At 42.1% G+C, this 23,525-nt stretch overlaps 2 protein-coding genes across 4 annotated transcripts; both read right to left on the reverse strand.

Annotated features, from left to right (window-relative positions):
- Positions 1-40: 40 nt before the first annotated feature.
- adam17a (ADAM metallopeptidase domain 17a) lies at positions 41-14,732 on the reverse strand. The gene is made up of 19 exons (XM_071543714.1): positions 14,560-14,732; positions 14,034-14,166; positions 13,639-13,772; positions 13,463-13,551; positions 11,959-12,139; positions 10,280-10,410; positions 9,896-9,982; positions 8,938-9,069; positions 8,248-8,392; positions 7,253-7,353; positions 6,319-6,471; positions 5,278-5,477; positions 4,907-5,010; positions 4,488-4,622; positions 3,939-4,069; positions 3,684-3,762; positions 2,959-3,047; positions 2,709-2,765; positions 41-928 (listed from the first exon to the last, which is right to left on the reverse strand). The coding sequence occupies exons 1-19, from the start codon at positions 14,663-14,665 to the stop codon at positions 506-508; spliced, it is 2,610 nt and encodes an 869-aa protein (XP_071399815.1). The 5' UTR covers positions 14,666-14,732; the 3' UTR covers positions 41-505.
- Positions 14,733-15,475: 743 nt separating this feature from the next.
- On the reverse strand, positions 15,476-23,321 carry LOC139664759 (14-3-3 protein zeta/delta-like). 3 transcript variants are annotated; one of them, XM_071543705.1, is made up of 6 exons: positions 23,212-23,321; positions 22,165-22,603; positions 18,176-18,299; positions 17,358-17,521; positions 16,833-16,928; positions 15,476-16,570 (listed from the first exon to the last, which is right to left on the reverse strand). In XM_071543705.1, the coding sequence occupies exons 2-6, from the start codon at positions 22,456-22,458 to the stop codon at positions 16,496-16,498; spliced, it is 753 nt and encodes a 250-aa protein (XP_071399806.1). In that variant the 5' UTR covers positions 22,459-22,603; positions 23,212-23,321; the 3' UTR covers positions 15,476-16,495. The 3 variants fall into 3 exon arrangements, with proteins under 3 accessions (XP_071399806.1, XP_071399808.1, XP_071399807.1); XM_071543707.1 differs by having other exon boundaries at positions 23,216-23,295; XM_071543706.1 differs by having other exon boundaries at positions 23,203-23,291.
- Positions 23,322-23,525: the final 204 nt, after the last annotated feature.

Consider the following 23,525-nt stretch of genomic DNA (forward strand, 5'->3'; position numbering starts at 1 on the left):
CCATGGGGTCACAACAACAAAGATAACTTAGCTCTGAGATGCGTTGGGGGAACCGGCCCATAGCAAATCAGTCACTTAGATTAACTTCCACAGGCCAATCTCTCTAGGTTTCATCTAATCAAGGACCCCTGCTAATGCTTTTACACATTTAACTGAACCCCCTCTACACACAAATACATTAAGTAACTCAGTAGCTATTTTGAACTGCAGTCACTGGCATTACAAGACTACTCATGTACATCTGTACTGGTGGTTTAATCCATATCTTACAGCTGGCCAAATAATATCCTCATCTAGTGTTGCCTGAAATGTGGTCCTCAGTTCTGTGCATCACCAAATGTTGAGCTATGTATGTAACATGTATTACATTACCTTTCAACGAGTGCCGCCTGTTCATCGATGAGAAAAATGCATATGATGATTGATCTATCTACATGTTCCCTAAAACACATATCAGGTTGTGTGTGTGTTGGCGTTTTCAACAAAAACTATTGATTGTTTTCCCTCAGCACTCGGTCTCTTTAGTGTCAATGCAGGCCTGTCTCTTCAGGCGGCGCCGGTCCCTGGCCGCCGGGTTCTGTTCTGTCAGATCCTCGTAGGAGGATTTCGTAGCCGACGAGTAAGCTCCTCCGGTTGTGAAATCGTCCTCCGACAGGCCTTCCTCTCCCAGGTGAGAGTCGCTGCTGGTGTCCTCCTGGATGGTGGCCATCCGTAGGCCCCCTGCGCTGGCCGGGGTGGGCCCGCAGCTCGGGCCTGGGGCCGGGGTACTGCTGCTGCTGCCCGCGGGAGCCGGCCCCGCCTGCCCTGGCTGCTGGGGCTGTGGAGGCAGGGAGGAGGGCGCGGTCCGGCCGGCGGAGAAGGAGGGAGGCAGAGGAGGCTTGACGATGTGCATGGATGCCAACTCGAGGCCGCTCAGCATGTCTTGACTCTGAAGAGCGAAGAGATCATGTGAGAGAAAGAAACAGCAAAGCGCTCTGTGTCTTCGACCGAGGCTGGGATCCATTCCATTTTTTACTCCAATCTGCTCAAATTACACCATCAGCTATTTCTACTTGTCTATGATCTTCATAGTTTAGGATCTTAACAGTTTTAGTATTGTATGCCTTGAGTCATTTCCATTATGTTTAATAAGAAATAACAACTAGCTTACATTTAAAACAATATCTCCATTACAAGTGGATGGATTGAATAAAAAAAATGGAAGGTACCCTCAGTCTCCATCTGCTCCCAATCAAACCAAAAAGGACTTAACAGAACACTGTGCAGACAGCCAATAAAAAAAACACAACCACCTAAATAACATTATCCTCTTGTCGTAGTGGCTCTAAACAGCAGCAGATGCAAACTTAAAAAGGTCTACACACTCTCCATCCGGCCCCACAAAAGACAACAAGGTGCAACCTCTTCAGTCCTCTCAGTCTGAATACTCTCGAAATGCACTCTTGCTTCCTTGAGGTAATCTCTGATCAGAATGACTCTGCACTGATGACAGCGGGACAGAGGAGCATACACTTAACACCTATCCAGTCACATTACGCAAGCACTAGCCTCGGGTTGAGCCTCTCTCACGTCATTTGTGAGGTGAAAGACGCAGGAGACTTTGGCGGCTGGAAACGTGAAACATGATCAGTGATTACATCAAGAAATAAGGGACTGCAAGAGTATCCCAATTGTGGGCCACTGACCATGCATCATCATGGACTCAATGGCAACGCATCGCAACACCAAGCCACGGTACACGCACTCACCTATGGCGGGAGCTCTACTACAAACTTCCACCATCTGCTGCAGTTCCAATGAGAATGGGAGGGGCCAAGGCAAAGAGTGATGGACAGGTCATTTGGAGCTCGAACCCAGCAGTGAGAGTGAGGCCTTTACTGATGGACGGACCGACCGCTAGCTCACGCTGCTTTAAGTTAGACCTCTTCCCAATTCTAAATCGACTCCTGCCCTTGACCCCTGTATATTCAATTCAGTGAGTCAATTTAGCACCAGATTTGTCAGGATTGTGTTAGAGTGACATTGCACAAAAATGTCAGTCAGCTTTAAGAGTACTAATGTGTAACAGTAGCACATATCTCAAAAAATCAACACTTATTATGTATGACAAAAAAATAATCATCAACTTGACATAATGACAAAGTGAGACATTACTCTTTTGAGACCAAAAATACAAAACATTTCTCTTTTATGTTTTGAAAGCTAACAAAAAGCAAAAAAACAAACTAGAACTAATTTTAAGGCTACTGATTTTGGTCTTTTTTTACTTTTTAAACACTGCCAAACATAGTAGGGATCAATTTGATGTTTATGTTTCAACAAGTAAACACTGATATATTATTATTATTATTATTATTATAATGATTTTGTTTTTCTTGTTTTTAGGTGAATTAACCTATTGGAACATCTAGTTTAATGGTCACAGACAATATGCCACTATAATGTTCCAATAATATTTGGAATTGCAACAAATCTTTTTTTCCTCCAAATAGGAGTGCAGGGTTCCAGAAATAGATTTAGAAAAAGGCAAATACTTCAACATGAACAATCAATTTCCATGCTCCCTCTCCCTCCCTAATCATAGGATGTCAGTATGTTAAGAAAAAGTGTTGTGGGGTTATATTAGTCTGGTTAGTCTGGCAGCAAGGCTAGTGCACAGGATCATGTCTGGGCATATGAGCACAGCGTTTGACAGGTGAGAAACTTACACTTGGAGGGTAGAAGGTCTTGGTGTTCTCCTCATACTGCTGATCAAGGCGTTTGTCCTGCAGAGACAAACACAAAAGGACAGTAGTTTCAGCGCTTGCCTTGACTGAGTAAAAGAAATAAATTCATTATGATAGCTGGTGTAGAGGAGGTCTGTCTTCAACAATGACGATGCTACAGAATCCAAAAGGACAGCAGTACATGGCATGCTCCAGACATTAGGAGCTAATGTAATGTGATGTACAGTCTTACCACGCAGTGAACCAGGATACTGAGGGGAATCCAGAAGATGAGGGAAAACACCACTACTGAGCCCACTATGTTATCAGCCAGGAACTTCCCTGATGGGGACACAGAGAGACAGAAAGAGAAATATAGAGAGCGACAGATAGAGTTAGGCAGGCAAGCCTTGACTCAGCTACCATAGCAGTCTAAAGCAGAAGCCTTTAAAGAGTAATTCTGCACCCAGTTTGAGCTTCTCTCCACCTACTGCACAATTTTAAACACTTGCGTTGAAGAACGTGAAGGGTGGGAGAGCTAATTTTAACCACTGGAGGGCGAACTGAGCCAGGTTTAGTGAGATAAATATGGCACCAGTGTATTTGGGCTCAAATGTTGACAATATGACCGGCGTTGTTGTATTTCATAAATAAATAGTATTAAATACAAATTGTTTTGGTGTGGTGTTACTCTTTAAAACAGCATACAAGGAGTTTATTTTCCAAATGTCCATTTCAGAAAAAAAATAGTGCCTGAATTTCATCACTGAATATAGAAGATCCAGTCTGTAAAACAGTTGCCATTCAAGCAACCACTACTGTTACCTACTATCTTTTAAAAAAAAGTCTATCATTTGTTTTAATTTTGTGCGATCAGTCATTCTGTCAAATGGGGATATCTTATTTTAGAATGAAACCCCTCACATCTACATATTAGCATATTATCGTTTAGGTTTAAAGGTATTATAACTGACTTACCAAATGTGTTAATGTCCAGCTTGTCAATGAAATCCCACAACCTCTCGATCACGTCCTGCACCTGCTTCATGCACTTTCCCTGTGAGGACAAGAGAGCATCAACACTATTCATGAAGGCACAAACAGCAAACTAAAACATTCTTAAGACTCTTCAATTCCAGTTACTGTGTTGGACTATGCAAGGAAAAAGATTCAACATGGTGAAAAACGTGAGCTGGAATCCAGTCTATAGGTGAAGCAGGTGGGGTGACTCACGCCCTCGTCACAGAAGCCCACAGTACAGGGTTTGCCCTTGCGCAGAAAGAGGAAATTGCCATCGTTTTGGATGAAGGGAGAACAGGCGCCATCTTTGCCCCTGCAGCACACTTTACAGGAGTCTTCCGTCTCTGGAAAAAGAAGAGGAGATTACTTGAAATGGCATTCAACTCTTTTGTCATGTTTCATTCCTAAACAGACTGTGGCAATAGCTGGGACTGCGCGAACAATCTCTTTATTCTTTGTAACATATCTTACAAGAACTATCACATATTCAAATCACTTTTTTCATATTATACAATGGCACTTGTATTGCTTTGAAAGAAGAAATTGCCTCATTGAAGGCATTACAGTTTTCTAATCTAATCAAAAATTCTGGTATGTTCCTGTTAAGTGACACATTTGTAAAATTCCTTGATATTCCATAGATTCTGGGGATTGTCGAGATACATAAGGCTACTCAGACAACCACCATCCACCAAAAGCATCTATGAGTTTGGACACTGGGACATTTTTCCATGATCTTGCGACAAATGCACTGCTTCTTACCGTTGCAGGCGCAGGACTGAAGGTTCTGCGTGGCTTCGCAGAAGGGGTTGCACTCTCCATCGTGACATAGGCCGTTGTCGACACAGATGGTGTTGTCAGGGGCGTTTTCAGGAGGAGGACACTCACTGCTGTTGCCTGCGACACGGAGGAAAGGTAAAGAGGTCAAAGTAACGTTCAAGATCAACACTGAGTGAAACTGTCATGCATCTCAGGGTCCCTGTGGAGGCACTGTTGATCTGTCCACCTTCTTTTACCACACAAAAGGCTGATCTGTCCACCTTCTTTTGTGTGGCAAATTTCAACTCATTTCAATAAAAAATATGACATTTGTTCCCATTGTATTTTAATTTACCACTGCCAAATAGCACCCAATACCATAGCACTGCAGTTCTTGCGTGTCTCCAGCAGGAGGCACTCACCTGTGCAGCTGGACATGCCTTTACAGGTCGCACTGATGGGTTCCTGGCACCTCTTCCCTGCCCGCTCAAACTTGCAGCTCCTACAGCAAGGGCTGTTCCTGTCACTGTGGGGAAAACAGAGATATGAGAATGTCTGAGTGCATGTGTGACTCAAACTGGTAACACAAAGACTTTCTGAGATCTAAAGTTGAATGATGATTCACAAGTTCGGTATGTGATGGTGCAGTTTGTACAACTTTTAAACAGATCAACTGTGCAAGATATCAGAGCGATGCTATTCATTTTTACCTTACACAGAGGCTCCAATGTTTGGGTGTGAATTTACACTTGAGTGTTTATTTTTCAACGTGTGTCCCCGTTGGAGTGCGTACCTGCACTGTGCGGCGTGTTTAAACTTGCACTCGAATGTGCAGCAGGGGTCATCGTTGAGGTGGAGCAGCCCGGGATCACACTCCTCCCCTTCCTCCACCCGGGAGTTCCCGCACACCTTGCTGTTCCTCTCCTTGAAACACACAGGAGCCTTGAAACGCAACGTCTTCCCTATGGAGATCTTGCTGCAGTTGGAGAAACGCTTTGGGAGGAAAAGAGGCAGGGGGTTAGATGTACTTCTGAGTGGATACATTCTTTGCACAACTGTGAAAGGTGTGGAGAAGGATTAAGAGTTCCCATGGAGGCAAAATACTAGAAAAATAAGGGTAGTGGAACTTCTAATGCAAAAAGAAACTATTTCCTAGAGCTAATAGTTGCATATAATATGTGGAAAAATATTGTTGCTGCCTGAGGAAGGGTGTCTCTTTTTGCCTAAAGTGTGCATATATTATACAGCCATATTTACTGTTCCATGGCCTTTGTATGCATTTTTATCTATTCAACTGTCTATTTAATAGTTTTCTTTTTGCATTAGAAGTGGTTCCCCTCCACTTATTTTTCCTGGATTAATTCTTAACAATCTACCAACACACAGATATGAATAAAGCACAAGTTTTATCCCATCTTGACTACTGCCCAGCTTGATCAATATTATTGAGTTCAGGAAAAAAGAGATCTGAAAAGGCTGCAACTGATACAAAATGCAGCTACACATCACGCCTTAAACTGCTGCAAGCAAACTAAAACAGTATAAGTCATATGTATATTTTGCTGATGGTGGAGGAGGAAGACTTACTGTTTCTCTCATATTCCACAGGAACATCTGAGTCACAATTCTCAAACAATCTGTATAAGCAACTTATGGATACTGGACTTTTTTATAAAACCCACAGCATTTTTTGTATGGAGCCTTTACTGATATTGTATACTTAGACATATTAGGTAACACTCTAACAAACACTAGCTGTATAGTAATGTTTTCTATGGTAACCTATGTTCAGCTTGAATACCATTCATGTACTGTTCATTCAGTGGGAAGTTACCTTGTTGTTGACGTGGTCTCCACTCACAGCAATGGGGTACATGACAAACTTCCCCCCATGGTCGTCACTAGGGGCACAGTAGGGGATGTTGTCAGGGTCGTGCTCTGCTCCAAAGTTATGGCCCAGCTCATGGGTAGTCACCAAATCTGCCTCCTGGAGGGACAAAGACACAAACACACAGATACACCAGAGTTAGTAATGATAATAGCCAAACAGTTTATTACTGTATCTATGAATCAATGAGACACACAAAAAACACACAACAGGGTGGGGGATTCGATTAAGTTTCCTTTTCTTTTTCTGTTGGACCTGTTTGGATCTATGATATAATGTGAAAAATTACAATAAAAAGACCCTGATCACAAAAAAAAAAAAAACACACAACAAATGTACAACTCTTCATGCAGCTCTTTGGAGGACTGAAATTTCTAAACTAAAAAGGAGATGCTGATGTTGAAGGAGGATCTTTCTCTCAAGGTTTGAATTGTCAGATATTTGTCATATGCTCGTGTTGCTTGTTTACTTATGACCAACAATTACATGCAGTATATTCTCCTACTGATCACACTGGGTTCACTGACAACAAACATCTATCATCTTGACAGAGGAAGAGTAACGCTCAGGGGCTTCTGGGTGTAAATATGAAGTTGGGTCACAAACAGCCAATACTTAAAGGATAACAGTTATCATATATAAAAGCTGCTGGTGCACAATCTTAAGCAACATACTGATACTTGGCAGCAAACAATGCAGCAAAAGAACTGAAATGATTACTCATCATACCACCTACAACAAAGGTGTGTCTGCTCTTATTAGAAATGGATTTTTGGCAGAATGACTGTTTGCATAGCATTGCATCATCTTGGCTGAAACTGAGTGCACCCAGCAATATCTGTTGTTTGTCAATAAAGATGAAGTACGAAGTAAAACAGACCTTTGTTAGAATGGTTTTCCCATAGTTATTGGTGCTGGTCAAACCAGTGTTGAGGTAAATGGGCTTCTTGTCATTGAGTCTTGAGTGAGTTGGGTAGTACGCTATAAAGATAACAAAAGGAAACAAAGACATAAGTTTTAGTTTTGCTTTACAACAATCCATAGCTCCAATATATTTTTGCTATTCAAATTCCATGACTTTTCCATGATTATTCTGTCATATTGTGCAATTCAATATTTATTAGTGTCTTTTCAAATGTTAAATAATCTACCAGCAGCCAAGCACTTGACCAGCTGAAAAATGGATTATAGTCCTGAAACACTTAGTCAATTGATTAGTCGATCGACAGAAAATTAATCGATTATAATATTGATAATCGATTCATTTTAGTCATCAGTCATGTAAAAATACCAAACACTTGCTGGTTACATCTTCACAGAGTTGCTGCTTTTCTCTATTTGATATCATTAGAAAATTAATACTTTTTTTGGCTGCTGATCACACTAAGTAAGCAATTTTAAGACATCACTTTAGGCTTTGGCAACATGTGATGGGCATCTGTCTTTATACTAAATTACTAAATGATTAATCAATTCTAAAAAAAATAATCGGTAATTAAAAGAATAGTTAGTTACAGCCCTAATGAATTATGAACAAATTTTGATAACATTTCTAAAACATAGATTCATAGATCCATAGATTCTCCAAGCCTGAGAAAAACTACTTTCAAATTCCATGACTTTCACAGATTTTCCATGATAGTAGGAACCTGATAGTCTTAAAAACATGACAGACATGCAACAATACAGAACTCTACAAATAGTGCCATAATCATAATCCAATATTTCACATAAACAACACAGATCAATATACCCCAGGTCAGCCTCCATAACCATATAATATAGCTGATACATGATGTTGCAACTGTATGAATACCATTTACTGTTTATCCTATCAAAAGAAAACCATTCTGCCACTAAGGGCAGTGTCCTTACGTTTGGGGCAGAGGCCCCCCAGGGCCTGGGGCTTGGAGGGGGCCACGTAGGCCAGCCCCAGCGTCCCCTCATCAAAATCCTGGTAGGTGAACAGGTGGGCCAGGCACACAGTGGAGGCGTTGTCCGCTATGTCTGAACTGAATTGCTGAGGGACACATGGAGATCTGTTATCTATTCAAAACCTTTATTTGTTCACATTACACCGAACTGATGAAGAGAAAAGGCATTTCACATTTAGATATAATTTGTATTATCAACACTCCTCCAGTGTAGGATCTTTGCTTAAATTAACCAGACTTCTTAACCCAACCAGTCTCCCAAACAGATACAATGAGGAAAATGTTAGAAAAATATTTTGTACTGATTGTGTCTGAGCCATTGGAATTTCATTGCTGGTGCCTGCGACTATAGTCATTCAAAATGCAAATGAGACAGTACAGAGCACTTAAAAAATGTATGTGAAAACACGTTTCACATTTTGAACATGTCGGTCCAGAATTCAATGCATTTCACTGTTCTATACATTTCGTTCTTCCAAAAAACATCTATTCCCAAGGGGTTTGGATGAACAAAGTCCTACTGTATTTCACAAACCTCGCTGCCCCTCATGTACCTCATCCTAATGGACTGTTCCTCATGTTATGGTGAACCCTGTCTCTCTACATATCTCTCTCTCTCTCTCTCTCTCACCTCCAGGAGTTTCTTGACATCCCAGATGTCCTTTCCTTCCACTGGGCTGTTCTTCATGTTGTAGTGGACCCAGCCACTGCCCACATAGTCTGGGGGAGGAGGAGGCTTAGTAGGCTCCTTGTTGATGATGATCTGAGAACGGTAATCAAAGACCCTGTTCATGAAGGCACAGTGTAGGGCTGCACAATTCATCATGTATAATTGTGTATCGTAATATTAGTTTAAACAATTTTGTCCATCAAATCACCAATAAACCATGATAAATAATTGGAACTGCATTTTAGACATAATCTTAGCATAGTATGTGTCAGAAATTATCTCATTAGAATAAAGCATAATACAAATTAGTTGTTCAATGGAGGCAGAAAAAAAGTCCCTTTGCCTAACTTCAGACATGTAACATTAGGTTAAATGCAGACAACATGAGCATCAAGTTCATTAGGGTATAAAGGACCGTGTGACTATTTGTTTCCCCTGTCAGTCAGCATCTTGTTTTGGGGAGCACGTTTCAATCTATAACATTTTCCTAATGGTAATGGAGCGGATTAAAGTAGCACATTACAAGCTCTTCTTGACATTTAGGGGTGAGGAAGATTGGAAAATAATTCAGAGTAGCTAAGTGAATGCATATCTTTTCAGTGAGAGAGCCTGGGATTCACAGTATGACCAAACAGTGTCTCCATTCATTCCCAAAGCCTGTGGAACAAATTAAATTACCCCACGAGGCACACACAAAAGCTTTCACTGCCTCTTAAAAAATGCTGTCCTCAAATTCAATGAGGGACAGCGTTATGCTCAGTTTCACTTCTGGGAGTGACACTACATACAATGAAGCTATCATGCTGCTGGGAGCTGTGATGTCTGATGCTGAAACGCCACAAAATGGTCCAGAAGTCAGTCTTGTGATCACATTACAAGGAACTACAACACAGAGAACGACAGACAGACACACACACACCTGATGGATCTGGACTCCGTAGCCTTTGAATTCATCGTCCCAGGTAGTGTTCCTGTAAATGTCATCCACTCGATCAATCAATTCAATCTGGAGTAAGGAAAGAAAAAAAAAATCCAAGACACCACATCAAGGCAGAGTAACAGCCATAAATATGTAAACAGCAATTGTGCACACATACACATGAAATTTGAGTTATAAATCATATGTATCATCTATACTGATTATAGCTAAGGACGACATGTATGGTGATTTAATTGATATATTTCATATTGTGCATCCAGCTGTGTGTTTGCGCAGCTTGTGAATATTACATGGTGAATCCTTGCTGCACTACTGAATTTCCCTATTTAGACTAATTGGTATGAAGATAACACAAAGCTTGACCAGGTAGTTGAGAGTGACGCTCTCCTCTCCACGGCCCATGTGTTTGAAGAAGCGATAATCTGCAACCAGCAGCAGGGGGCAGGTGTTCTTCTTGTGATTGTGGGCTTGTCTCTTGTCTCTGTGGTGCGGCTCTGCAGGGGAACAGGCAGCAGGAGCAGGGAGAAAAACGGACACACAGAGGGGGGCAGACAGACAGGTAGAAAGAGAGAAAAATAGTCAGAGACAGACAAACACGGGAAAGAAAAGAAATGAGGATCAGACATTCACGCAGCATCATTGTCAAACATAAAGATGACGTTATAGGTTGACACAGGCAAAGAGAGTCAGACATATAGGCTATTAGAGTTCAATGGTTCAATGGAGTTATGTAAGGATGGATACATAAGGACATAAGGAAGTAAAACAATGAGGCCATGCTCCAGTATCCCATTGTTAATTGCCCTCGTTTTCATATTTAGCAACCTGGCTTCTTTTTTGTTTGCCTATGAACTGATTAAGCTATGCCTTTGTTCTTCCAACCAGAGTGAACCGCAGCATTTTCACTCAAAACTCCAATAGTGATATACACCAAAATATTCTACCTGGATACATTATTTTTGCAGAACAAGGGTGAATGGGGTCCATATGCTGAAAGCTAGAGGAGTCAGGTTGTACAGACTAAACTAGGTGACTTCTCCTGTGCGACTGTCTTTACTGAGAGAGCCTTGTGTGGCATGATGTTGCTCCAAGCAGTGACCAAAGACCCCTCCCCGCCACACACACACACACACACACACACACACACGTGTCATGTGGCTTCCTTCTCCCCAGAGTGCGATATCTGCTGTACTTCAGAAATCATAATACGCCTCTATTCTTTGCCTCCTATTAGTCTTTCTTCCAGTCATGATGAAATTTAAAATTAAAGAAGGTACATTTTGACAGAGATGATGATGATAACTAAATGCATTCTGAACTCTTATAACAGTCTGGTGATGAAGAGGAAGAGAAAAGGAAAAGGAGGGAGAGGAGGCCATTTTCTAGCATTACAACATGCTCTTGGCTCTACACTACTCAGGAGTGTGGGTGTGTGCTGCTCTGGCTTTCACAACAAGCAGTGGGAGTCCAGTGACGACTCACAGCCATCTCATTGGGCAGCAGAGCCTCCATGAATTTTAATGCCTCCTCCATAAGAACCTTCACCTCTAATCACATCCCAAAGTGCTTTCAACCAGGAACCTGTGAGGGGTATTTTAGATATCTCCCCTGGCTCATCAACATTCACTTCTGCTTTACATTTCCAGTGCAACACAAAGGAATCAAAAGGCCTTTGGTTTTTACATAATACCCTCTTGTCGGTAGAGTGTATGTGCACAACATAGGCTAGGCTTTACAGATGAAAGGCTTTTATTAAAATGACTGTTACAGAATCACCCGCCCACCGCCTTTGTCTCACTACTACTGCCTCCTCCTTCCTTCTCGCCACCTTCCAACATTTGTTATCCTCCTACTCTTTTTATCTCTCTTCTTAACCATCCACAAACAAGGCTGTGGAATAGAGTCCAAGCTGTATCACATTTATGATCTGCAATTCCTTATATGCTGCATCGTCCTCCTACACATTTTCACAAAATGAAAGCGAATATGAACACACACATGTGTGCAGAACTCTCCAGGGGAAGAGGGACACCCATGCTTACCCTTCCCCTCCTCCTGTCCCACCCAGTCCATCCTGGCAGTGTCTGGCAGCAGGTTCTGGGCCTCTGCGTGGACGTAGCCACACACCTTTGGAGAGGCAACGCGGCTGAGATTCTTGATGTCCTCAGAGCGATAAACCAGCACCCGGCCATCATGGGGAGAATCTGTAAACCTCCACAAGGGCTAGATGGACAGAGAAAGAGAGGGGCAAAAGAGGTGAAAGTAGAGCAGAAAAAGTGAGTCAGGGACGGTCAAGAGGAGGCAAAGAAGGTGACAGGGCTCAAAAGATTGGGAGGGGGAAAAAAAGATGGGGCAACGAGAATAGAGAGGAAGAAAATGACAGATGTGGGGGAGGAATGAAATGAGAAAAAGAGGGATAGGAAGATTGGGAGAGACGTTGAAAAGGATGATAGAGACAGGGAGGAGAAAAGGATCAGGAAAGGTATAGGATGGAAGAGATAAGACACTTATCTAACCTTAGAAAGGCCAAAGGCCCATGAGATTGGGCACTAAAATTGAAAAATGTATTTTCTTGTCATGCATCTAAGACTTTAATAAATACTTAGCCTTGAAATGCCTGCATTTTTTAGAATTGGAAAATTCTAAACATCGGACATTAGGACCCAGGTATCAATGTCTCTCTCTCTCTCCTCCTGCAGTGCACTATTCAACAATTACTGTAGATGACTTGCATTTATCCATTGAGACACTCAATGACATCAGAACTCTATCGAAACTATTCACTATCCACACATATGATTACTCATGTGCCTTCAGAACAATATCGTGATGAGGATGATTAAGACTTCAGAATAAAGAGGAAGTGGTGTTAGACGTGAAATGGCATGGGAAAGCACCATTTGGACTGAACAAGCAAACAATGTCCGACCCGATAGAGAGTCCTCTGATAATATTGTCATAGAGACAGCAGGCCTAACTGATTAGAGAGGAGACAAGGGTGAACGTAAAAGCGCATTTCAAACACTCCAGAAAAGAAGACTTGGTGCTGAATTCACTGTGACTGTTTAACAGTCAGTTAATCTCAATATTTTTTTTTAGTTATTGCCCACATTAGTATTATGCCCTTTTTTGAAATGCCCTTTTATCAATTGTGTCTTTGTCATATTGCCACATATGCATATTTTTGGAACATTTATTCATTATATTTTTTTTAAAAACATCATAGTTTGTAGATAAAAAGGTTGAAATTGATTACGCAGTTTCATTTTTCAAAAAAATAAAGCATATGCTTTCATAACATTTCTGCTGTTCTGATGCAGACATCAGCTGTGACGCTGATGTCTGATGCAGCTGATGCAGACGCTGGGCATCACTTGTGTGAAGTGTTGCCTCTCTACTGCTAAACTTCAATCAAATCGCTGGTTAATATGGCTGACAGTGCTATGTTGGGGTTTTTTTTTACACATCTTGGGCACAATAGTATCCAGTAAAAATACTTCTTTTTGGATTCCACTGAGCAATGTTGTTAGTGTGGGTGCTCCTTACCTCTACATTGTACTCTGCTTCATCAGTTAGGATGTGGGCAGAGAACTCATCCCCGTCTATATGTGCCTGCACACGTGAATTCTCCTCTCCTACAAACCAAAAAGAAACAAGATTTTGCTATTAAAAGATGCACATACACAGATTATATATAGACATATCCTAAATTCTTCACTCACCAACAACATGTCCGGTGAAGTAGTTCTGTAGCTGAACATCATAGTTCTCCTCCCTCCCTTGTTTATCAACAAACACAGCCTTGAAGTCCTCAGTGAACAGGTCCGTGTTAGTAGTTAAGTAAAGCTTGAAATGTCTGAAACCAGAAAGAGAAAATTAAAATATGAAGCCAAATCATTACAGTATCCTGCTTTAACGATTTTGAGAAGTCACAAAGCATTGGGAAAGTGTTGGGCTTTTCATTTACTGCCCCAAACAACACATAAAAAGCAAAAATATGCTTTCTAGATCGTTTCTCTTAGTCGGATCAAACTCATTACTGCAAGGACTTGTGACACTAAACCAAGGATGACCACAGGTGTATTTTGAAGTGGGGTCACTGAAAGTGTTACTGTACCTGTGCAGGGCTTTGAAGCTGACCAGGCGCTCCAGGTGGGACTGGGTGTCGACATCCCTCTTCCTTACAGAGTGCAGCTGGAGGCCCGACCATGGCAGAACCTCAAAATCTGACAGGATGGAGCTCAGAGCCTCTGGGGGACAGGGAGAGGGGACAGCAATCTTTCATTGCCAAGTAACTGCCTTTGTGAATTTAAACACCAGAGTATCACGGTCACAAGGCTAGCGCCGGGCAGTTCATGGAAGGCAGCCTACGATTTCCACTGACCGCCCTGTAATATTAGCTAATTAGCTTGTTAGCCAATGTTATACATGTTCCTATTCAGCACTTGGGTGAATTAGCTAGCGGGCTAGAATACCATTTCATATGGTTTCATAAAATAAATGGCACCGAACAAATTTCAGTTTTAATCATTCTAGTAACGAAACTGTTCTGACAGTTAACGTTAACTAACTTTACTTTAACACGGCAGTCACAACTGAGGGCAGCTAACATTGACGTTAGCTTAGGTTAGCTCGCTACTTACCGAACTCCGGGTCTTCTTCCCGACTCTCTTCCGTTGTAATTCTCGCTTTAATAGCACCGTTGACCAAACAAGGAGCCAGAAAGGCTATAAACAGTAAGTACTTCATTGTAAAACAGCTGAACTAGCTACTCCAGTGCCGTCATTGTCACAAGTTGTTGATATGAAGACAGCTAGCTGTGCTACCCGGAAGTACACCAATTGCAAAACATCCGCTTTTTTGCATGTCGAATGGGGAAAAAAATCCTAATGTCGCTGAGTTGCATCACTTTATCGAATGGTAAATATAACATTGATGCGCTCAGCGAAAATATGATTATCATTATGATTATTATTATTATTTTCACAATTATCTTTTTTTTTTTATCTCCTCAAAATCCTTTTTACAATATGGGCTGCTCTTGTGAGATACTGCTCTACCTAACTGACAACTAAAGAGAGACTTAAAATGGCTGGCATAATCGTTTCATAAGGTGTTTTATGAGGCATTTTGGTAAATATAAAATAAATACCTTAACCCCCTTACACACCAAAAAAAAAAATCTCAAAATAACGGAGAAGCCCGTGAAAATGAGTTGTTTTAGTGCATTCCCTAAGGAGGGATGTGATAAACTCAAGTCATTAATAAAAGGGTTGAAAAAACAGATTCCTCATTACAGTGGGAACTTGGGAGTTATCTAAAATGATCTAAAATCCAGAAAATAATGCAATCTCAAAATCATATTCCTACCTAGAGGTTGTTATTTAAGCATCAAAAGTAAAATGTTATACTTTCAGTGTTGTTAATGCCATTGTAACTGAACTTTACTTTGGTCTGCATGGATACCAAAGAAACGGAACATACAAACAGCAGTAAAGCACCATTATTACATTACAACATTACACATTACATTACATTATAACAAGAGACAAACTTGGACTTGGTTTATAAAATGTTTTATTCATGTTACATAGCTGATACATAGGGCATCAAACAGTTCCACAAGGCTTTTGGGGACTACAATCGATGATTAGCAAAACACAATAGTGGTCCAAATCTCTAATGACAATCACTGGACTAACCAAACACCCTCTCTAGGATGTGTACAAACCTGCATTGAAAAGTACTAAACTGGACACTTGGACTTGGTGTGTGTTACAGCATTTGCTCCCATTCCAGTGTAATATCTAAATAGACATGCATGACAGAATCGTCTTCTTCCCATTAAAAGGTCCCTGTATTTGGTCAGACAAGCCCCATCGTTTTCCCCCAAAACAGACATGCTTCAGTGAAGGAGTGGCATCATAACCAGGGCAGAAAGTGAGGATTTAACCGACGGGCACTACTTGGCTGTATCATAACAATTGTTGCCAGCTTATAAAGTACACTGGCTTTCCCTGCAGTATGGAACTCATGTATCTGTTTCAAGTTGGACTTCAGCAGCTGTAACCGTACCACGTAACTGTGTAGAGACAGACGCACTAAAAGGGGACTGGGGAATCTAGTTCTTAAATCTAACAAACATTTTCAACCCTACTGAGAAAACAAATCTGAACCTTCTCAGTTGATGGGACTTAGGTTTCCAGTTGGTCAATGATGGGCCCTATGATGTTTCTTTGCCTTCTAAATCGAACTAGGGTTTCGATACAAAGTAAAGCTATCAATACTTTTCTACAGCAGAAACTGCACATATGGAAGGCCAGGACAAACACAAACCAAAGGATTGGAGGGTTTCTCTTTTCTCCAGTGTCTTTTTTTTTTTTTGTCCAAATCTGCATTGTGAAAAGACTAAAATGATTTTTTTTTTCATTTGCGTACACAGCTCTTTTCAGTAATGGGTTTCATTGGTAGAATGGTAGAATGTTTTTAAGTGGAGCAATAAGGAATGAAGGATGTGTAAAAAGTTTTTTTTCCTTTTTTTTTGTTTTTGGAGATGACCCCGACATTGAGGGTTTTCTTTTAGTTCTCATTCTCGCCGCCCTCTCCTCCTTCTCCGCCCTCGCCCTCCTCGGCCGCGTTGTCAGATGTCCATAACTGAAAAATAGGAGAAACAGGAAGACAAAGACAGTGTTATATGTTTGACCAGCTGCGTCACTTGCTCCCTTGCTTAACCCAAATATTATCAACCATCTCTTCAAATAAATATATCCTGCACAACCAGTAGGTTTGCTTCCTAGGCTGGGGAATCTGAATGCAGATGGAACTAAGACCAGTAAGACAAGACGTTCGGACAAACATACTGCGGTGCCTCCACTGACATGAATGTGTCATGTGAGAACAGGAGGACAAAACTCACTGTCAGGTTGTCTCTGAGCAGCTGCATGATGAGAGTGCTGTCTTTGTAGGACTCCTCGTTCAGCTTGTCCAGCTCTTGGATGGCTTCATCAAATGCCTGTTAGCAGAAAGGAAACGTTAACACTTCCATTACTTTGACAGCAGGGGAAAAAAGCTTTATCATACAAGAGGCCAATAATAACCATGATGTATTAAACATAACCAGTTATGCAGTCACCAATCAAGCTAATTAATATATGAATAAACAAATATTTCAACACACAACACATGGGTGCATTAAGGAGTTATAGTAGTTTCAATAAAAATATTATTAAAAAAATTATATATTAATATACAAATTTATGCAGCAAGATGCTCCAAAATCTAATCAAATCATCTACTCTAGAGGGGGAACCTGTGGTGCAAGTATGAAGTTTCTGTCATGTACTGTTCCTGACTTATTGTCTTCTCAAGAATGTGTCGACACACAGATGTCACCATGACGACACAACGTCCCGATAGATCATGGATAAGAACGTCTGCTGACCTGCTTAGCCAAGGCGCAGGCTCTCTCTGGGGAGTTGAGGATCTCGTAGTAGAAGACGGAGAAGTTAAGGGCCAAGCCCAAGCGGATGGGATGTGTGGGGTCCATCTTTTCCATGCTGATGTCAAATGCCTGCTGGTACGCTTTCTGAGATTGGTCAATGGTATCTGGGGACACAAAGGAAGGAATCAAACTTTGACGACAAATGACAGGGAAACGTTGTGTATTAGCATGTTGATTTCCTCTAGGCGAGTGGCTAAATCTGGAATACACAATGCTAATAAGAGAACAGTCAAGGCAGGGGGAAAAAACTCTTAAGCTCGTCACAAAACGTGCACCCTGTGGGAGAGCTGGAGGCCCACTCGGCTGGCCGACACCCACCACTTTATGCCCTCCTATGAGACGGGGCCCTGTGGTCGCGCGAGTGTTACGCACCAACCTACTTGACATCATTTCCAGCTCTCAGCATGACAAAATCTGAGACATTCCTATTTGGAGTGTGAAGGGGCCCAGAGTCAAAAAGGGGGATGGAGAGGCTTATTTTAGCTTTTACAGACAATTAAAAAGGGCTTGGGCACATAAAAGACGCCCTCTACACATCACACACGAGGAAAAAAAGAAAAGTATAGTTTAGGTACAATTCCCCACCTTTGCATTTGAAAATGTTGCTAGTTGCAAGATAGATATTAATTCTACTTAAATTAAATGTATTCACTTCAAAAACTTAAAAACTCAAGAACTTATATAGATCTCCTTATAGAAGGCGTTTCTCCTATGAGAAAAAGGCCTTTTGAAGGAAAGGAGCTCACACTTCAACTCACCTTTCTTGTCTGCTCCAGCGGCAACTTCGGCAAGGTATCTGTAGTAGTCTCCCTTCATCTTTAGGTAGAAGACTTTGCTCTCGGCGTTTGTGGAGTTTTCAATTAAATATTTATCCAGCAGTTGCTGTGAAGAGAAAAATGACAGGATCAATCATTTTGTTGAAGGAGAAAATGTGTACACAATCATCAGTCCAAACCAGAAGAACACTACGACACATGACAGATGACAGAGCTGGAGCCAAATCCAGTAGTGTGGATCCAGTAGTAAAAAAAATCGAGTTTGTCACTGAACTGGGCATAAACTAGGATTTGATGATGATTACGGTTTGGGTGTCAAAAAGACTCAAAAAGACTAGGCAGGCCGCACCCATCATAAATATTTCCATTAGCCTCTGTCCACCAGAGAGCACTACTCCCTCTGCTCTTCATAGCTGTATACCTCAATGATCAATGAGTACAGTTCTGCTCCATCAGGAACCAAGTGCATATGCTGCTCACCCAGTAGTCGTTTAAGGAGGAACCATTTTGCATTATGTCAATTCCAGCTCAAGTCTTTCAAAATAGTCCACAATCAGGCCAGGCCTCTTGTGTGTTCATGGCTGTCTTTTGCCCCAAATTCCACACTGATTCTATTAGCACTGTTCCTCCGTCATTACTGTATAGCTAAGCCTGCTGTCTTACTGCTGACACCGTTACCTAAGGTGTAATTTAACAGCCTTGAAAGCATTTCATTCCCTAGTGAAATTTCTTCCCAAAGTCTAGGAAACAGTAAAGATGCAAGCAAAAAACACGAGGCCAGTGTTCCCATATAGCCCTACGGTGCCGCCTGTGTTACATCATACCACCAGGTTTGAGGTTACTGCTGAACTCAGAAAGGACCATGCTCGCAGAATGAGCATGTATATTTAAAAACCAGAGGCAGCTCCATCTCTGGCAGGCAAGTTCAGGATCCGCCCTACTGTAAGTTTGTGATGAGTTAGTAGAGATGGGGAAGTTCAAATGTGACGAGTTTCATTCTGCAGAAGCAAAACCACCAACTTCTTTTAAATAACGTGACCCTGAAGTTTTGTATTCAATTCCACCACAGATTTAATGCAAGAATTGTTTATCCAAAACAACAAATTTGATCTTAAATTCTCAATGAAATTAAGTCTTTCCTTGATGTTTTGCTCATTTAAAGGCACCAAGGCTACATGTTAACAGGGAAGAGTTGAATACGGTTGTTTTATTAAGACAGCAGAGGGATTTTAACAGCAAACAGAGTAATATGTAAAGATCGTGCCCGCCGCTGCTGCCAATGAATACACTCTACAGGCTCAGCCATCTTCCTTTCAAGGGACATGGGAAGATTACTGTGGCTAATCTGTGTCAGTGAGACCGTGGCTTATGGTCAAGTTAACCGATTTAGAGAGCAGATTAACCGTTTCACCCAGGATGAAAACACTTTCCAACACCTCAAACCTAATGAGAGTCCTGACCCAGAGATAAGTACTGTGCTCAAGAGTGTATACATATTTCTCTCTCTTTAACTCCCACAGAATTTTGATAGAAAAGTGAATGAAAAGCTAGAAGAAAAATGATTTTTCTTCAAAAAACCGGGGGAAAAGAGGCTGGCCCGGCCCGAGCCCTACCCACCGCGGCAGCCACTCCCCAGCCATTTACTGACAAAGATTGGCTCAGCCGAAACACGCGCATGTCTCAAGTGCCAAGCATTCCTCTCTCATTGCATGCACTGCACAATAGACAAGCAGAGGAGTTGCCTTGCTCACAGTGCTTTCACACAGGGCTCTGATTTCAGTCACAAACGCTCACAAGACAGCCCAAACGATGCTGCTGGATGAAGGCCTAACTGGCTACATCTCCGAATGCCTTCACACGTCTAGCAGGAGCTGATATAATCCTTGGGGTTGAACTAACTGCTGTCCTTACTGTCAAATCAGTAACACTATAATTAGCAGTGGAGTTTTCAGTTTGAGAAGGGGCTAGGTTTCCTGCTTTGTTTCTCATCAAATATGATAATCAAGACACAATATTGATGATGAGCAACATGGGGCATCTCCATGACAATCTAGAGAAGAGTTTGACTTTGAAATGTGACTTGCCGAGGTTACGTCCCACCATAAGGATATCAGACAAGCCTAGACTACGGTAGAATGGACAGTGCACATCGACTTTTTTTTTTTAAGAACAGATGTATTTTGTTGCAAGCATTCTATTGTCAACATGAGGTCTGCAATGTCATGCTCTGAAGGAGAGTGTGAATACCCCGAATCTGCTCAAGTGGACAGGTCCCACCCTGTCTGGTCTAGGAGCCCTGGATCCCATCCAACATGGAAACCAAGCATCATCAAGCCACTGCTGCCTCCTAACCGAGACCTGAATGCTCTCAGCTGAGATGGGAGTCTGACTGCACTGGTTTCACAGTGTACTATGCAGGAAACCATCGAGAATGAGGGGCGCGCGAACAGCTAGCTGGTCTCTTGCAGTCTCCGTGCTGCTGCTTTCATGGGTGCATAGCTAACCTGTCAGGGCTCAGCGGACAAGTTACGGCATGAAGTGTTACACCCGCCCTCTTCTACTGACACACCCTCAGTCAACACTCGCTAGCAGGGATAGGCTGAGTCAGGGGCATGCACACACACCTCCCAAACACACATTTTCTCTCAAGAAACTCGCATGGGAAGGTGGTTGAAAATGAACAGCCCCTACAGCATTGCACTGCATTTTTAAGGCCAGCAGCTCAGGGAAATCATCTCAATCTTACAGCTAAGCCTCCACCCAGATCTCCTCTAATCCATTATCAAGGCAGGCTAGAAATAATGTAAAGCAATATTCCCTGCTGTTGCCTTGGATTAAACGAGAGGTGAAAGCGTGCCACCTCCCACCCCCTGAATAGGAACATTAACAGTCACTGTACTCCAGTACAACTACACCTGGCAGTGCAGAAACTAATGTCTGAATTTCAATAGGTGGCTCAGTAGGGGGTTGTAATTTCTAGTGACCTGAACAAACTAGGCTGTGGCTAATTTACGAGTCTTTTGTGCATGTGAATTCTTGCACTTGGCTAACCACATTGCAGTTCTACGTGCCAGATGGGACTGCATGGTTATCAAACAGGGAAGTGCACAGCTATACAGAGTGATCCTTTTTTTCCTGCGTATTCCTGTTTTCTGCCCCCACCCATTCAGACACACCTTGCTGGTATTGTCACTATGACCTTTTGTCAGTTCACGCCCTCACAAGGTTTCAAGCCATTGTTCCAGTTACAGATTCCCAAAAGGCAGGAACGGTGGGCGGACTACATAATACTTCCTTGTCCTCTCCGACAGAGGCCATATTTATAGAACAGGGGAACTCACAGGAAACAGGGGAGATGCCATTTGATGCAAATTATTGGACTAAAACAACCACATCATGTCCGACTATGTATTCTGCTAAAGCCGTCTTTACAGATGTGGCATGATTCATCCTAAAGAGTAGGACCACATTGCACATTGAAAGACTCAATACAGACGATGTGTTCGGACAGACTGTTTTTTCGTTGAGCAAACGTGATTCCTTCTATCAACTGTAGGTCTATTGAGCGATCAGTGTGCCTCTAACTGACAATACAAGGCATTGCTCTCAGTAGAAAAAAAGACCTCTCTTTCACAACCGATCAAGACAAGCGGCAGAGATTGCAAGGTCCCAAAAACAGCAGAGACGTTGAATAACTGATGTCTAGTTTTAGCACTTCACTGCCAACAGCAGGCGTGGGGCAGTAGCAATGAAAAACACCGACCAATTATGTGCCAGCTGATTCTGTTGGGCTGTAATACAATAATGCTTTAACTGCAACCTTAATAAGCAAAGCTATATCACTGATTCAAAACTATACTATTCCAGAAAGACGCTTCCCTAGTCCTTACATATAGGTTAACACAGTTATTGTCAAATGAATCCATGCCGCAGGCTTTGCTTTTCAACAATGGTAAAACATGAGACTTTACCAATACGTCCTGGCAGATTTGCCGCAGCTCAGATTCCACCTTCTCCCGATATTCAGTGACCATCTGCTGCTTCTTGTCGTTTCCATCGGTCTTCTGTCCGATGCTGGAAATCACCCTCCATGCCGACCGTCTCGCTCCGACCACGTTTTTGTAAGCGACGGATAGCAGGTTCCTCTCCTCGTTTGACAGCTCGTCCCCCTTCTCTGTAACCTCCTTCATAGACGCGGCCATATCATCATAGCGCTCAGCCTGCTCCGCCAACTTGGCCTTCTGAATAAGCTCCGTTTTATCCATAGTTTATATTTTTGTATTGCAGTATTCACCGGGAATTAAGAAATCAGAAGTCCGGGAATGTGACAGTCAAGGAATGTAAGTGGTAGAAGGGGCAGCGCAGGGTCGACAGCAACGTTGTTCCCCACAGTAACGTTAACGTTACAAGCTGCGAAAAGAAATGATTACATTAGCATGCTGTTGACAGACAGTCAGTGCAAGTTTTTCATAACTATAGGACAAAATAATCTGCTGGTATTCATCATGAGATCGGAGAACATGCATCATCATGATATGGATGGGAGTGGGCTGGTAACTGGTAACGTTAGCTGGGTAGCTATTAAGTTACTGTGCGAGTGAAGATCAGATTCCATCGGCACTTACTAGCTACTAAGTTAGCAGCTCGCGCTGACCATCCTTAAAAATCTCTGGTTACTTACAGTTAACTGACAGACTCAAATCTTATCACCTCGTAAACCGTTTCTAGATTAACGTTAGGTCATCTGCGGGCATCGGAAGCAGAGAGCTGCTGCCAAACACATTTCGTAAGACAACCCGCCACAAAGCTGGCTCGTACACCTAGCAGGGTAACGTTAAGTGTTAGCAAAAGCTAACTAGCATAGCTACTTGGGCCACTCCTTTCAATAAAAATGTAACGTTAACGTTGCTCACACAAAATACTAAGCATGCCGGAATTTGCCTTCGATTTACTAATCAACCAGTGTATACACATTTAAAGAAAAAACAGAAAAGAAAAAGATACTCAACGATTCTGACCTACTGAGGTCCAAATATGCTCCACAAATTGATCCGATTTGAGAGATTGGTCAGAAAGGCAAAGAACAGCAGCAGTCGTGAAATCCAACTGAACTTGCTAAATAGGGCGTTTCAACATGATTTTGTCGCTCCAATCACAAATCGTTATTTTACTTGATCGACGGTCATTTTTAGAGTTATTAACCAGTAGTTGATTAGCGCGGGGAAAGAGGCGGGCCTTAAGGGTAGTTTGACAGACCAGTAGGCTGCAGTTGGGGCCACGGGGTTTCCTCCAATTAGAGCAAGGGAGAAGACGTCACCGTATTGCCATGGTG

Source organism: Centroberyx affinis, unplaced genomic scaffold (genome assembly GCF_046629955.1).
Source record: "Centroberyx affinis isolate AG114_WGS23_722 - 3 ecotype Tasmania unplaced genomic scaffold, CSIRO-AGI_Caff_v1 ptg004369l_1, whole genome shotgun sequence".
NCBI lineage: Eukaryota > Metazoa > Chordata > Actinopteri > Beryciformes > Berycidae > Centroberyx > Centroberyx affinis.